At 48.0% G+C, this 16487-nt stretch overlaps 1 protein-coding gene across 6 annotated transcripts; it reads right to left on the reverse strand.

Moving 5' to 3' along the window:
* Window positions 1-366: 366 nt before the first annotated feature.
* On the reverse strand, window positions 367-15752 carry LOC117135558 (matrix metalloproteinase-14). 6 transcript variants are annotated; one of them, XR_004459042.1, is made up of 7 exons: window positions 13127-13499; window positions 10673-10918; window positions 4727-5130; window positions 3741-4656; window positions 3592-3670; window positions 1072-1369; window positions 736-828 (listed from the first exon to the last, which is right to left on the reverse strand). XR_004459042.1 is itself a non-coding variant. In XM_033295860.1 (6 exons), exons 2-6 carry the CDS (start codon window positions 10877-10879, stop codon window positions 665-667), a joined length of 1860 nt encoding a protein of 619 aa, XP_033151751.1. In that variant the 5' UTR covers window positions 10880-10918; window positions 15389-15752; the 3' UTR covers window positions 367-664. The 6 variants fall into 6 exon arrangements, 5 of the variants coding, with proteins under 5 accessions (XP_033151751.1, XP_033151752.1, XP_033151750.1 ...); XM_033295860.1 differs by lacking the exons at window positions 1072-1369; window positions 13127-13499 and adding an exon at window positions 15389-15752 and having other exon boundaries at window positions 367-828; window positions 3502-3670; XM_033295861.1 differs by lacking the exon at window positions 1072-1369 and having other exon boundaries at window positions 367-828; window positions 13127-13498.
* Window positions 15753-16487: the final 735 nt, after the last annotated feature.

Raw genomic sequence — 16487 nt, forward strand, 5'->3', positions numbered from 1 at the left:
TAAATATCACTTATATAATAATCATATGTCCTCGATGATGATTTTCATATTAGTTTATATATGGTCAAGTCACGTATCGTTCTGTAAACTTAAAACACTTGCGTTTGCGAAATTGCAGCACAGCTGGAGGAACACGCGGAGCTCCTTTCCCATGTGCCGACATTAACAATTATATCTAAACTAAATTACGTTCAATGCTCAGTATTTAATTTTTGTTTGGTTCTCTCCAATTCCTTGCATATGGCTCGTTAAATTTAATATCGCAATTTGTCATTACCAAAACAGCTTACTACGTAGAGAACTTCTGGTTTGGTATGACTTCTGATCGTTTTGTGGCTTGAATGCGGAATGTTATAAACTATTTCATTATATTTAAGGCTGATTTTATTTACACAACAACAAAAGTATTTGATAAGGCACCTGTGTCACATGCTGATCGCTCAATTTACAATTGATATTCTGTTCGATTTCAATTTGTGTGTTTTCATTATTCTTTTTTGGATTTCCTCTCATCGTATTCGATATGATGTGCGTAACATTTGAATTTCAAGCACTCCGGTGTCCAACGTGCAGTAAAATTTCGGAAACTTTACTCGAGTGGCTAGCGTTGATCCTAAGGTTCACAAATGCACTGCCCGCAGGTCGCTGGTATCTCTTAGCTCTTTTAGCTAACGATGAGCTTGGAGACGAGGCACATCAGGATGGTGGTGATCACGGTGCTCACGGCGGAGCTGCTCGTCAGCTTGGACTGGGACATGGCTCCGTTTCCGGTTCGCTCGGCCACTTCCGGAACTATCGGCTCGTCGTTGGACTGGTGATCGCCCACGGCTAAGGGAAACAGGGATTTGGAAAGTCAAGTTAGTTAGTTTCTCGCCAAGCTGTTCAGGAGGATGTTCTGTGGTGCAGAAACGGCTTAGATCTAAGCTAAATAAGATTTGGTATTGGATATTGTATTTTAGGGGCGTGACTTGGTAGGGGGCGGGGGGCAAATAAGCTAAAAAAACGGAACAGAACGTAGGTATAACTTAAGTAACTTAGGGGGATCAAATTAAAATAATTGATGTAACATACTCTTCACTCTGTAAACTCGTTTCTTTCTATTTGGCTTGGTTTGGCGTTTCGGCAGGCGGCGCAGTTCGTGGGCGTGGCATGTTTTGTATGTTTCGATTGATGGTTTACTTTATTCAGACAGAGATCACTCATGCGGGCGATGGATTACACTAATGCTGGCAAATTACAACGGGACTGGCTACAACACACGGATGAGCACCAGATCCTCTAGACTAGAAGAATCTGTTCGTCAGGCCCCACATCCAGCTGGGCAGAATGCCCTGATTCGGGTTGGGATTCAGACTCGGCACTTGCGGTGCTGCGTAGATCGGTGCGAGTTTGGGAGCCGCAAATAAAAATATTCGTTTAAAGAACAAAAGTGTTGAATAAAACCATAAAGCAATTCTCGGGATGCAGCAACATCAAGGTTGCGTTCTGGGAGGGCGGGATGTGCGATGCGATGGGGTCTAGCAGTCTACAACAGGATGATACTACGTGTGAGCAGGAAGAACCAGCATTGCCACACTACAACTACACACAAGATACACATGTATGTACGGGAGAAGAGGCGGGAGAGCAGAAAAAAGACAGTAGCAGCCAGAAGCCCGAATGCCATGTGCTATGGCGGCTCATTCGCTTTGTGATTCTTCTGCGCCATGAGTCTTATGTATGTGGATGTGGTGGGGGTGGTGGTGGTGGTGTGGGCTGTTATGGAGTTGATGTTCGGTTTGTTCGGCTGTTGTTGTTGCTGTTGTGCTTTCTGGATGTGTGCTGTGGTTAATTGTTCTTGTTTTTGTATCCGCGTCTCTTAAAGCCTGCAAGAAATATACATACGTACATACAGACAGATGACAATGACGAATACGAATACATTGGGATTGTTCGGCTCTTGTTGAATGCAAATTAGACGATTATGGGCCGGGCACGTGCATGCGAGTGTTAAGTGAGATTGGGTCATAACGGGAGTGGATCACATATCACTTAGAGAGCCCATATATCCAGCATTCTTACAATACCTCCGACTTTCCGTGCCATGCAGGTGGGAATCTTTTGTTTGCTCCGTGTTAGTACAATTTGAGTTGTTCATGCAATTACTTGGGTGTGTGGGTGTGTGAGTGTGTGTTGGGTGGTGTGGGTAGAGTGGGTACAGTGGGTGGTTGGAGAGTGAGTGGGTGGTTTAGGTGCGGCTCAACCCAGCCACTAGCCATTCGGAATTTTGTGCCGAGGGTGCCAAAACAAGGAAACGGTTACGCATAAACATGGTTCGAGGTTCTGCGATTTCGACTACAGGGTATAGAGTTTAGTTCGGGGAGTGGAAGATCAAATATTAACAGTACCATATCTAGATAAATACTTAGTGCTACGGAAGTACGGAACTAGATAGCTTAGACCATATGTGGGGTGTTCTTTTGGGGGGTTTCCATTTTCGGAATTTGTGGTGTTTAACAGATAGTGTTGCTTGTTCTTGGGGTTAGCCAGTTAGTAACTATTGCAGATGCTATATTGGTTTTGGTTAGGCGGTTAGGAAGTGCGCATGCTACGATCGTGACTTATAGGCTAGGAACATGGTTTCCGGTGGAGTTGATCTGGGACCTCAGTTAGTGAGACCGACTGACCAGTAGTTTTGGTTGCTGTTGTTGTCGTTGCGGTAGATAATTGCTTAAATATTCACTTGGCTACTAAACTGTAAGCAAGGTATTATATTATCGTTGTTCGTATATTCATTTTTCCTTTTTAATATCTTTGTACATGGTATGCTAAATTGAGTTGGTTAGTTCAATAGAATCAAAAAACCAAAAGTACCAAAAGCGTAAGTTTACCAAGGATGGGTTAGTTAAGTTAATGAAAAGAACACATTGTTAGTTGAAAATGAAATTAGCAAAGTTGGGTCAGTTTCAAGATTAGTACAGCTAGTTTTGAAAAGTTATTAGAACATTGGTTTCAGTAAATTAAGTTTAGAGGTTCACTTTATAGAAAAGTACGTTCACCAAATAAAACTCAGCATGCAAGCACTGAAACAAAACTAAAGTAAAACACCACAAAATCAAGACTAAGAGAAGGTAACATTTTACAATATACGTATAATGTACACGCTATATATTGTATATATATACAGACTGGCAAAAGACATTCGACACACACAGTTTGGTAATTAGTTTTTCAATAGGTATTATAAATGTATTTCTTCCATAGGCATCAAAGACAAACACATTCGACTTGAGTAATAGAATTTCACTACATAGACATTAACTTAATTAAACATACCATAAAGATAGGATTTATTAATATTATCATTTCATGACTCGTAACTGCTTCTCGCTAAGTAACAACTCATACAAGACTTCTTTCTATGAGATCTTTTTGACTTTCAGAGTTCGGGATTCGACATTCGTGGATCCATTAGATCGATTCGAGCTCAAACAAAACTACCGCTGAGTCGGTCCCACTCACCTGCGTCGAAGTCATCACCGTTGCCATCGTCGGCATGCGGGATCATGGAGTGCTGTTCGAACTCGTTGTCCGAACCGTCGACGAAATTACCTGTGGACGAGGGCGTGTTCTTGCAGCCGAACCACCAGTGGGCGGTGGGTCTGGGGAAGGGGGGCGTGGCCGAGTCAACCTGCGGGAGTCCAAAAGAATAAGGGATTGTTCTGGGTATTGCTGGGATCCCCCCAGCTAGCAGTACTTACAGCAAATCGGGCGTCGTGGAATCTGTAGTACTTGTCGCCCTTGAAGAAGTACGTGTAGCCATTGGTGTACTTCAGCGCTGCGTCCAGGTTGTTGGGAACACCCTCCCAGTTGGAGATGGGCTTGGGATAGCTGGCCTTGACCGGCGGCCTCTTGGCCGGATCGAAGCGCCAGAACTTGCTGCCCTTGAAGAAGTAAATCTTGCCGTTGCCCCCCCAAACCATCGCGGCGTCCAGATGGTCGGGAATGCCCGTGAAGCCCTCGCTGATTTCCTTTGGGTAGACGCCGTCCATCTGGCGGCCTTGGTAGCGCCAGTACTGGGTACCCTTGAAGAAGTACGTCTTGCCGTTCTTGTAGGTGAACGCCGCATCGATGTTGCCCGGCAATCCCGGCCAGCCCTTGGAGATGAGCTGCGGGTAGCCCTCCTCCACGGAGTCCGTGGTCAGCTTGTAGTACTTGTCGCCCTTGAAGGCGTAGGTCTCGCCCTGCGCCGAGTTGAAGAGCGTGTCTACCTTGGAGTCCTTGCAGATGGAGTCGTCCAGTGGCACCTTTGGAGGAGAGTATGGCCGCTGTGTGGTGGCCGGGTACACGTTGGTGGGCCTCAGCTGGTTTGTTTTGCGTCCGTACAGTGACTGGATGGCCGCCTTGTCGTCCTCGTCCAACTTGAAGACGGGTTCAAAGCCGCGATAGAAGGGCGCCATCAGAGCGGAGCTCTGATCGGAGTGGGACAGTCCCAAGGAGTGACCGAACTCGTGGGCGGCCACCTGGAACAGATTGGTGCCTCGAGGCGTGCCAATGGTCCACAGTTCCGCGTCGTCAAAGTGGGCATCTCCGCCAAAGACAGGGAAGAAGGCGTGCGCCAGGGTGCCACCCTGACCGTCAAAGGCATCGCCGTCTCCATGCTCGCTCTCCACGAACCTGGGAGTAAGGAAGAGGAAGGAGAGGAAGATTGGCAATTGTATTTAATAAAGGCTTTTAGGCTACTCACTTGATCTCGATGTGCACGGGGCCGGAGGTCTTCCTGGTGAAGGTCAGGTCGGTGTCCTCGGACCACACGGCGAATGCGCGACCGATCTCCGCGTCCACATCGACTCGCTTCAGCCGCTTGGGGTACTTGGAGATCTTGTAGGTGAGGTTCTTCACACGCCAGCGACTGCCCTGCAGGGCGTACCGCTTGGAGCGGCTGTCGCCGGTGCCGACGCGGTCCCGAACTCCGCAGCGAGGCAGGGACATCAGCTTCATGGTCTCCGCGTCCAGCTCGCCGGTGATGTTCAGTCCCGCGAAGCTCTGGAACTCCTCGATGGCACTCACCCAGGTCCGCTGGTCGTGCAGCCCACTGCTGGCGGGATTGCGGGCAGAGGCGGGTAGATAGCCGAACTGGGACAGGTAGATCTGGAAGGAGGGAGGAAGGAAGGTTTAGGGACAGCTGGCGAAGATCAATGGGCTGCGACCGATGGCCACCCGTCGCGGCCAACTTGATTTATGACAATCAGATTAGTCCTGGCGACTCGATCGCCTTTCCTTTCCATCTGACTTGCATAATTTACGACCGCCTCACTGGCTTCCACTTCATATAAATAAACCGGAGGGGAAAGGGGCACCTGTCGTATGCTTCATATGCATGCAGCCCCCGCAGCCATACGGATGAACTGCGAATGCGACGTGACTGGGAAAGGTGTGAAAACGCCTAATCGATCATCAAGCATCGGCAGCTTTAAGGAAGCGATCACTGGCTGATTGTAAATTGTAAATTGTAACATTGAGACATCGAATGAAAACGGTTTGCCCATCAGGGAAGTGCACTGCGATCGGAGAACAATGCGAGGTTATCTCAACCGTTAAGTGTTCACTAACTATCTAACTATCTAGCTATCTAGCTATCTAGCTACATGGAATTTGCTTTCTGGCCAATTACAACGGCAAACTGTCTTACAGCCGCTTGTTTTATGCGCTTGACGTTTCGGCAGTGCGATAATACGATTTTCGACTTGGCATGGGCATCAGGTTCCCCGGCCGTTTATGTGTCGCACATTCTTAATGACTTAATGCCGCCGCTCACATATGTACACACATATATAGTATATAGTACATGTTGTATAATGATTTGCCGAATCTTGCATAATGCCAGCTGACTGTTAATTTTATTGTGTTCTTTCCGCCTGCGAGGAAGTAAACATTTCGCTGGAGTCTTGAGTATTCGAGTCGCGTCTGCTGCCAGTGGCTCTGTGATCTTTTGCTGGGTGGGTTGGCTACCAGTCTTTGCTCTTCGCCACCGATCAGCTGGCTCCGGTCCGTGCCTCGAAAGGTAAACGAACTGTAAACAAAGCACGGTTCGAGTGGAGAGTATCTGTCACTCATCTCCTGACAGATGCAGATCCACTCCAAGTCCAGGTTCCCATTCAGATTCGGAGCGATTCCACCGACTCATCTGCGACCTTAGCCATGCCTCTTTGTGCAATTACCATAATTACTCCCCTTTGGCGGGCACGAACCTCTTGATTATCGAGAAGGTGCCATGCCAGGGGGATTGTAGTGCAGCTTTTGTCATAGAACAAACAGACTGACAGCAATCGAATGCATTGTTCGGGGCCGAAAACTCGGCTCTTTCGGTTATCTTCCATCGATAAGATAGCCCCATTGGCAGCAAACAAAAGACCACTCAACCTGTCCGTAATTGAGTCATTTCTGACGCATTTTTCATACAGAAGGCAATGCGTCACAAGGCGAACGGAAGTCGGGGCAAAACCGGAAATGATGGGCCACCCGCTTAACGTGGCTTGCGTTTTTCGGGACTCGTCGCTCTAGGCTTCCCATGCAGCTGCTCGGTGGCCATGATTGGAGTGCATCCACGGCGATGCATTTGCATGTGATTACCGATTCTCGGCGGGATTGGATCGGACAGATGCAAATCATTGGAAATAATATGCGCTCCAGGGGTGAGGGCCTCTGCAGTCGGGTCACGATTCGGAGGGCGTTGAAATTGCACTTCAATTTATTATTGCACATTGACACACTTTTTTGCGCTCTGCTGTTTGGCGGACAGTCGAACAATAATGTCAACACAGAATGGCTTTTGCCACGACCCAGAACTCCAGGTAAAACTAACTGAAAGTACCCTGCATATGGTTAGATCTGTACATGGGCTAAAACTTATTCGCTTTAGCTGGAAGCGAGGTAGATATAAATATTTATACATTTCTGTATGTGTACTCCCACCCAGAAACCACCAGTTTGGGGGGGTAGGTATCTATCTATTCAGTTGGCTGACCTGCTTGCCTGGTTTACTTAGCCGAAGGAGTTGAACTTGCAGGACGTGGCCCACGGGGTTTGCGAGCGAATGCGAACTGTAGAGCTCGACTTGGCCAGGAGCTGCAGGAGTGTGTGTGAGCCCGGGAAAGTATGCTACAATCGCAGTGCAACCTTCAAATATTTAACGCTGTTTGCACGGGTGCAAAGTTGCCAAGTTGATTTGATTTTGCAGGGGAAATGGCATGGCAGAAGCAGCTCCTTCGCCGAGTCATTGAACTTTCACCCATTTCAATTGGAGGCGTGCTGCTCCGCCTCGTTTATTTCCGGTCGAAACAAGAACAGGACATGCATAAATTATAAACGAGTATCGCTTTGTGTACAATTATCGTATACATCGGCAACGTGCCCGATGGAAATTGATGGGAAAATTATTGCCCAGCGGGAAAAGCTGGCGAATGAAAACTCTGGGCGTTCGTTCAACGTTTTTCGGGGGTGCGTGGTTAGTTTACGTGCGAAGGAATGCGGTATGTGGGTCAGCCAGGTCGTTGACTTCGTCCGCCACACGGGGGTCATAGGTAGAAGGGATTCCGCTTCTCCATTTCCCAAGGCAAGCTGCCTGCAAACAAACCTAGACCTAGTTGCACACATATTTGCGTGGCACGTGGCACATAAGCGAAAGTGTCTGCGACAATTAAAGGCAAATGGCGGAGCTTTTCCCTGCGTTTCCCTGCGATTTTCCCACCGCGAGTGTGTGCAATTTGAGTTGTCCAATCTCGCTGCCAACTAGCAAACAGGCTTAACTGGCTTAAATGTTTCAGCGCGGCGATTACATCACCACCCCTCGCACCTCAGTGCAAATCGAAGCGCAGGCGCCTCATTTGGCGGCATTTCTTTTGGGTTTCCATAACGAGTCGATTGGGGAGTCTGGCAGATTGGGCAGATTGAAAAGAAAACTCAAAACTATAACGAACGCAAACCAGACCGGGGAAACCAAAACAGAAACTGGGCCAACGGCAGTCTGAAATGCGGCTTAAAGTTGTATAACGATTTCGATTTAATTCAGACCTGGGAGAGAGGGAATTAATTGAAAGAACTTCCAGCTGGTTTTGCCATCCAAATTAAAGTTTAAAACTCGGTTCTCAGTTCAGGCTGCCTGGCAGGGAAACTCCCACAAAATGTGTTTGACATTTCCACAAGGTGTCTTCTTTTTTGCAGCTCCGTTTGCCCCAAGTGGCTAATTTCAAACGGCGATAAATAAGCGTCAAGATGCTAAGATAACCGGACAATAAAAAGCGCTATTCATGCAAAGTCAGGCAAAAAAGGATTTTATTGCCGCTGCCATTCCGCCGCAGCCTTTTTAGGCGGTTGTCGGGTTGTTTATGGCGAGACGCGTGAAATGCTAAGCCATGAGTGACCTTGGGGAAGTCTGAAAAGGAGAAAGGATGTTGGCTCCAAGCGGCAAAAACTGTCAGTTGTTTGTCAAGTGCTTCTCCGCAAGGCTGGAGCAGCCTTTTGTTTGCTCGCCAGTGCATTTGGCACCTCGCGAAGGTCGCACGCAACTATTTCATAGGCAAATCAATCAAACTCGGATACGAACTGCAAACACTTCACTCTATCGATTGCTTTTGGCCACGAAAGCGGGATTGCTGGGGGAGAAGTGCGAACTACTTGGCGAATTACCGGACTCGATTAGCTATATTTAGAGCAGGAAAGTTCTACGGGTCTCTGTTTTTGCCTTTGTGCGCCCACTGCGATGACGAATGCGCCTGAGTGAATTTGAGTTCGCTCATTGGCCGAGTAATTAACCTCTTGACAGCTCCATTATGCTCGCCACTGGCTCCGCAGCGCATGACTCACTGGGAAATAGATGGAGCAGATAGTTTTCCTGCTCCGATCGGATCGGGAAAGTGCTATCTGATGGGGCAGAATCACGATTGCCTCCTTGCTCCGGCGGTGGTCTGCACGATTTGCATTCTCCGGGAGATTTATGGGAAAGCATTTGGCACTTGGCATCGGCTTCGGGAGGGATCTGAGAACAAAGAACCTGACATTGGAGAGACAAACACGTAACACCGTCGCCTTAGCTGCTTTTGGGGCGACTGGCCAGCGACAACGAGCCAAGTTATGGCCAACGCGCCCAACATACCAATTAGAAGTCGGGGATTACGTAAAACATAAATAAGCCTAGAATCAATGTTAAGCACGCGCTAATGCGTGCTGGTATATAGTATAGTAGCTGCGATGTGAAGCGAATCGATTGGCTGGATACGCTGTACTGTATCCATATCATCGCCTGCTGGAGGCGGCGATCGTAAATGGGTAATCAGGAAGTTCTGGGTCCGCTTCTCCGCGTCTTCCCAATTAATTTATGCAAGTCTGTGGCAAGTAAACGTGATTAGCTTCGGGTAGATAGCGCATGGATCGCTGAATGTATAATTGCAAATTACATTCGGCGAAGCAGCAAAACAGCGATCATGACAAGCAATTAACCGCAGATAAATATTTATAAATTGAAAGCGTGGAAATCAAGTTGCCGCGGGGCGGAATAATTCAACAAATCGAAAGTAATAATTCATGGGGTTTCGTTATCACTTTTTTTGGTGGGTGCCCCTTGATGCATTTCAGGTGCGCCATTCTGAAGCGAATGACAGGTTAAGAGGGCTTCAACTTGGAGTTTCCCTCAAGACGGCGCACTTGAATCATTTCTAAAATTAAATGGCATTCGAAAGGTCTATCTGACCACTTCCAGGTAATAATAACACATTTAATTAGGAATAAAAACACCAGTTTCACATACTTTCTATTGTTATCATTGCCCTTGTTTATGGGTTTTTTGGGGTTTTTAATCTAATGGAATAATGAGGGAATTTCTAGATCTATTATGCTAATCAGTGCTTTCTTATGAATATGTGGTGTTTTTAAAGCCGCGGTACTTTGCTTTGAAAATTGCCAGCGATGGATTGTTTGTGATATGCAGGGAGTGCATTCGAATCGATTTGCTGGGCAGTGAGTGGCGTGCGAGTTTTCCTGGTGGACAGCCACGTTTTCCGCTGGCCAATGTCACGAGCGATAACGATAGCGATAATCAGACTGCAATTAGCCGGCGGCATGCACTTCCAGCCGTGCAACTAAGGCTAAGGCCAGAACCTCTGAGCCGGGCCAAAACCAAGCCGAGTGTGTGAGCGGAATAAATTCCGTTGACATGCGATTGCGATGCGCGTGAGCCTGTTGCACAGACACACTCGTGAATACGGAACATTTTGTCTGGCGGAAAATTGGGCATAATTCCCAAATGCATCCAGCTCGCCACTCGGAGCTCTGAGCGCCTGGCACGCCCGTCATGCAAATCGGAAGTGGAGCCTCGTGAACTGACCACATAGTATAAACCGGCCAGACAGAGCAGACAAAGCGGCTATCTCGTGCATTTGTCGTCACCGCAAGTGCAAAAAACCGATTCGGATTCAGAATCGGTCTCCGATTCTGATTCACTTCCATTCCGAGTTCGTTCCTGTTGAATTTCGTAATACTAGATGCCATTATCCCCTGTTTTTGCCACTGCACTACAAGCTTTTATATAAATTATAGATGAACGGAAAAGTCTGATTCAATTTAGTCGCAACAATTTGCGAGGAACTATAATAACGTAGTTTCTGATAATAACTTAATTATTTGCGCATAAACTTACCTCCGCCTGTGTGGTGGTGGAAACGGGTGCCGATTGAGCCGCTGCCAGGATGGAAAACAGGGTGCCTACGACTATGAACACTGAACTTTGGCAGTTTGTCATTTTGTTTCTGTTGTTGCTGTTGTTGCTGCTATTGCTGCTATTGCTGATATTGCTGTTGTTGGTGGTTTTGCAGTGGGTTGCTCCCGAGGCTCGTCTACTTGTCATGTGGTTCCACTTGCCGCTGGCACTTTGAACTTTATATCACTGCAAAGGCAAAGGGTGAAGGTGGGGAAAAGGTCAATTAATATTTCATAAAGCCGGCCAAGTAATAAAGCAGCGGCAAACAGGAACAGAGCGAATGGAAAGGGAGCAGGCCAAGTACAAGTGCAAAGGGCGAACGGAAGTCACTCCACTCCACTCCACCCCAATCCCACTTTCCAACAGGTTGAATGTGGCACACATTCTGTGTGGCAGGTGGAACGGCAATCGGAAGTGGCCGGCGTTTTCAGTTGAGGCAAACAGAGTACCGTAGTCGTAGTAAGAAATAGCACAGCACTTGTGTGGCAAACCCCTTGTTATGCACGTAGGTCGAACAAAAAACAATTGCTGTTGTGGGAGCAAGCGAACTGACCGAAAAGTGCACTCCCACATCTTGTCAAGCGATTAAGCCATTAAGCCATCGGGCCAAGAATACCCCTTATCAGAGCCAAATATTTGCAGAACCCGCCACCATATCTGTGTCTCCCTAATCCCCGAGAGCATCCAGCATTCGCTGAGCCCCTCGGAGCACCAGCTGTCCTGTGCGCGATGTTTTGATCGGTCGAGATATATGTGGTATATGGTAGTGGTAAGTCATGTGGTCTGGTGTCTGGACAGCTCGGACGTCATAAACAGCCCGTGTAAGTTTAGACTCCAATTAGAATTTAATTTTAGACTGGTAAATACCAGGTCGGCCATAACCGTAAAGGACTGTGGGCCTCTTGTTGATATTCCGATATTTGGCTTGCTAAATATAGCGCAGTTTTCCGCGGTCGTTCGTATTTCTGCTGATATGGATGGTGTTGACCTAGGGCGCGAGACTCGTATGTCTATGGAGATGTTTACCCCACTATATATCTTGCACCTATGCTGATACCGATGCCACTACTGCCCGGCATCCGAGTGACAATGGAAGCAGCAGCAAGTGGCCGAAAGTGACGGCGATAAGTCGTATCAAGTACACGCCGTGTGGCGCTCACCGTGGCAAATACATGATATATCGTACGTATATATATATATATATATCTGGAGCGGACACTGAACACTTAAGCCTGTCATTCTTGTTGTTGCTGACTAATCGCAGGGGATTTCAGAGCGGCACAGCTAGCAGTCTGTTTTATGCCAGGCAATTAGCCGCTAGATCCAGCCAAACAGCCAAATGAACAGGCGAATTTATTTTGAATATACGCACACCCCATTGGCCCGCCGCTTTTATCTGATTACAATAATTTCGCTAAGCAAATACCATAAACAATTCCCATTTTCTCTTTGGGCAAATGTTTCGGCCGGGTTGAAGGTCGGCGGGCTGACAGTTTAAGGTTAGCGCCGTGTGGTTAACCCGCCTGATGGGTTGAAGGAAGGCGGGGATCCGCTGGGTTGTCATAACGGTGGACGCATTTCCCCGCTGTTAGATCAATAAAGCAAGTGAGTTTTGAGTGCTTTGGCCGGAGCAATCGATGGCGAAACTGCATTCAGAGCGAAAGTTGCCCTGTTTCGTTTATCGTAATGGTTACGTATACGACATGTAGCACACGTCTGGGTGTGTGCTCGATGTTCAGAATTGGGTCACAAGCAGGGCTTCTGCTCGCTGACGATAAGGTGGATTTGGCCAGCTGCAAACCGGTTCGCCGGCTCCTGGCCATCTTCTGTGAGTCGAAACTCGAAGTTGGGATTTCTGCGAAGAGGCGTGAGTCAGGCGATGGATGCCAGCGCCCAACCAACCAGTTTTGCCAAGATCGGCAGCCCTGTTGACGTGCGTTGAAAAATACCCCCCAATTGCCCAACGACACCCAATTCCACTTGCTATGACTTTTTGGCATTGTTAACCTTATCAGCTGACTGTTCCCGAGAGCGATAAGATATGGTGGCGATCGGCGGAGTTATGTTGGGAGTCACAAATGCATAGTTCGGGCATGAGTGGCCAAGTGTTACTAGAACTTGACCTTAGTGATAGCCATATCACACGCCGGGTTGGGCAAGCAGTGTCGAAACCGCCCAATCCGCCGTGCTGTTCAAGTTCACCTCCGAAGCGGAGTGCTCAATGGGCTAGGCCTGATTAATGGGCTCGGACCCGCTTCTGGTTGACCTTTCAATTGGCTGGGCTGCCAGTGGGATGCAGTTGCAGATCAATGAACTATCGCTGCTGCCTTTGTTGCTGCATGCGCTTGCAACACTTACGATTAATTAATTAATTAATTAGCTCTCGGCACATACGTTTCTTTCTGTTGTTTGTTGTCGCTGTCGTCGCTGCGTATTCCGCTGTGGATGTGTTGTCGTTGCTTATAATTTATACTTTATAATTCACAGTCGCAATCCTTTTGTTTTGCTGTGTTTTCGAGCTGTGAGTGTGTCTTTATGTCTGGCTGCACTAATTGCCCGCTGGCACTTCCATTTTCCCGCTCGCTTCCGCGTTCGAAACCAAAACTCAAAACCAACCCCAAAACTGAACTCTTTCACTTTTCGAATAACTTTCTTCGCGACTATCTAGATAGCACTAGACTCCAACTGCGATTCTTATTCTATCGTGGTGACTTTTTCGGTTTCTCGCCGCTAACACATCCGCCCTGGGCTGCGCGCAAAATTCAACTGATCTTCAGCGCTCGCTGGCGCACGACGACGACTGGCGATCGTGAGTGGAGCTTTCGAAGAGGGGAGCCGAGAGCTTTTGCGGCTAACAGAGGCGCTGGCGATGCTTGCTGGGGTGGAGATGCAGATTTCGTGGCGGGGGACTGCCGAAACCTGTTGCCAATAATCGAAGTTGTCCCTTCCGCGCCCCGCGCCCCTCTCCGCTGCAGAGGAGGCGTATGAGTAATCCGCTTCTTGGAATCACCGCACATGTGTCATACGCCGCTGGTCCAGCAAACAGCAGCCGCTGCGGCCACCGAAACACTCGCCATCGGTGGCACTTCACAGCTTATCCCCGCTTCCCTGGGCAAACGCTTACAACGCAGCGGATCTGGTTTCTTGAAATTCGCATACGAATTCGAGTGAACTTCCGATCTGCCACGCCTCGCCGCTAACCGAAAAGATTTTATGAATGAATCTGCGGTCTGGATTTCCCCTGGTCAAGCGGTTTCTCAATGGGCATATGAGTAATGCGCAAGTTCATGAGTGATAATCGGAAAGTGTATGTTTCACAAAAGCAAGAATATTTAAGTGTAAAAAGATAGGATAAGTGCCTATAGCTAGCAGTGCTTGATAAAAGTGCACCTACGCCTATCTATTTGCCTTCATAAATCGTGTAGATTAACACATTTGCCTTTACAACAGCCTGATTAGCACCCTCTCCCGCGGACCTGTGCTAATAAGCTATTCATCTGGGTATCTTCTTCTGCGAATCGATAATATATTCGCCCTACGTCGGCGCCACCCCATTAATATCAATTGAGTGCAATTTGGGGTGACTCAGCGGCCACGTGAATCAAATTGCTACCTAGCGCAAACAAATCCAGTAATCTGCCTGAGCAATTGGCTAGCAGCCGAAGCCCAAGCCAAAGGTTCAGCTGGGATGCAGCTGGAGAACGAGGAGCGAATCCGACAGCCAGATAATGGGCGGCATTCTGCCTGCACGACAGTTCCTGATGCGCTTTATGGAGCTGGCACATCCAACGCCACAGAACACAACTTGGCAGAACAAAGCGGGGGCTGTGAGACAAATCGGATGCTGTTGCTGCCATTATCCATGGACCAAGTGCATCTGGCCTGCTGTCAGCCCCTCTTTGCTTGCCCATCTGCTCCGGGCTGTGGGCCATGGGCCATGGGCTTGGGATCTGGGATCTGGGCTCTGGGCTGTGGGGCCTCTTTCCATATATACACGAAAATATTCCTCTGTTATGGCAGTGGACAAGTTGCCTTATCGTCGCCGCCTGCTGTGCGATGCAGCTTGCCTGCTGCTCCGCCATCGGAACAATGAAATATTTATGAGTTTCTTCTGCCTTTAAAGACAACTATTTATGGTATTTTTAGACCATGCCCCATCCCGATCCGATGCAGGGCGATAGCACTGAGGCTGGTTGCCTGCGCCGGCAGTGAAATGAACTTTTCCACGCCGCCTCGAATCAAGCGATTTCGCATTGACTTTTGCCTTTGAACTGTGCCACCTGGCCGAGCAGAACATATAATTGTCATACAGATGGGGCAGATAATGCTAATTGCATATGAATATAGTATTGTATAGTATATTATTTGAATAGAGTGCGCGGCTCTGACTTTGGGTGCGAAAAACTATTTCTAAACTCAATCACGTCACGGTCAGGCTTCGATAGTATGTATGAAGTATCTGATGTGCCTATAATTATATGTATTCATGTATAGGAATGTTACAAAGCTCCTACGTGCCGATTGTTTGGGCCGCCTCTGTGATCCGCCCGCAATGTCATATGCGAGGTCCGAGCAAAGATAGCTCTTCGCCCATTGATGCCCGTCGAGAAAGTGGAATTCCCTGGCGGAGATGAGTCACTTGGTACACCTACTTACCATACGGCAGACAGGCGAATTGAGCAAACAGAATTTGCATAAACCAATTTGTGAAATAATCAGCTCGGTGCCCGTGCTCCTTCAGCAAATATTGCACAAAGCGACTTTTGTTTTCTTTAGGTTCTTCACAGGGCCGCTTCGAACTTATCGGGCTTATCTGCGACCGATGGCGATTAGATCTTCGTGGTTAGATAAGGCGGGCGAAGTCACTATATAGTCACTATCACTTGGGCGGATTTGGCTACGGCAGGGCGCTATCCACACTCCACACTCATGTCCAGGGGGCTAGCACTACTCCCAGTTTCTGGCCAAGACTACTTGTTCCGCGAGAGACGATAGCGACCGATTCACAGCGGGTTCCGATTGCGACTCGTCTGGCTTTCAGTTTCTGTTGCTGTTTCAGTTCCAGCTCTCTGCCATTCTGGCATTCCGCCTTCAGCAAATGTGGTGGCAGCAAAATAATGTTCGCGTCGTCGTCTTCGCCACCCCTACTTTTGTATTTCCATGGGGCTTGCGAGTGTGTGCGGGTCTAATGGCTAAGACCTGGGTCTGTGTTCGCCTCTAGTTTACGAGTCACGCGAATAACCAGCGACACTCGCTCACACACACAGTCGTCCATAGGTGGAATCCTAGTTCTGGTGGTTGAAAATAGCTGGTCGCCCCTGTTCCTTCGTCCCTTGCATGCGATTGTGGAGCAACAGGATTAGGAAGGAACTAGCTCTCTGTTGGCATTAACTAGCCAGACTAGCAGACTGTGTACTACTACCCATGGCGATTGATTGGATATTATTTAACAGAATATAACATTTCCTTAATGAAACTCTATTTGATAGTGGCATTTTTAAAAAACCAGCACCTATTTCTGGCGAGCAACAGGGGCTGGGGTAAAGCTCGTTTGGCTAGGACTCACCTTCACTGTTAACGCACTGTAAGCCAGAAGTTAGCAAGCTTTTGGCTAGCTGTTAGATGCACTGATGATTCACCTGAGGGCGCAGCTTTCTCTCGCTCTCAGTCTAAATTGTGTTTTTCACTCTGGGTGGAAAGCTTTTCACGCAGCGGAAGCACTAACTAATTTGTTTAACACTCGCTAATTTGCTTA

The sequence above is a fragment of the Drosophila mauritiana genome, chromosome 2R (genome assembly GCF_004382145.1).
Source record: "Drosophila mauritiana strain mau12 chromosome 2R, ASM438214v1, whole genome shotgun sequence".
Taxonomy (NCBI): Eukaryota; Metazoa; Arthropoda; class Insecta; order Diptera; family Drosophilidae; genus Drosophila; species Drosophila mauritiana.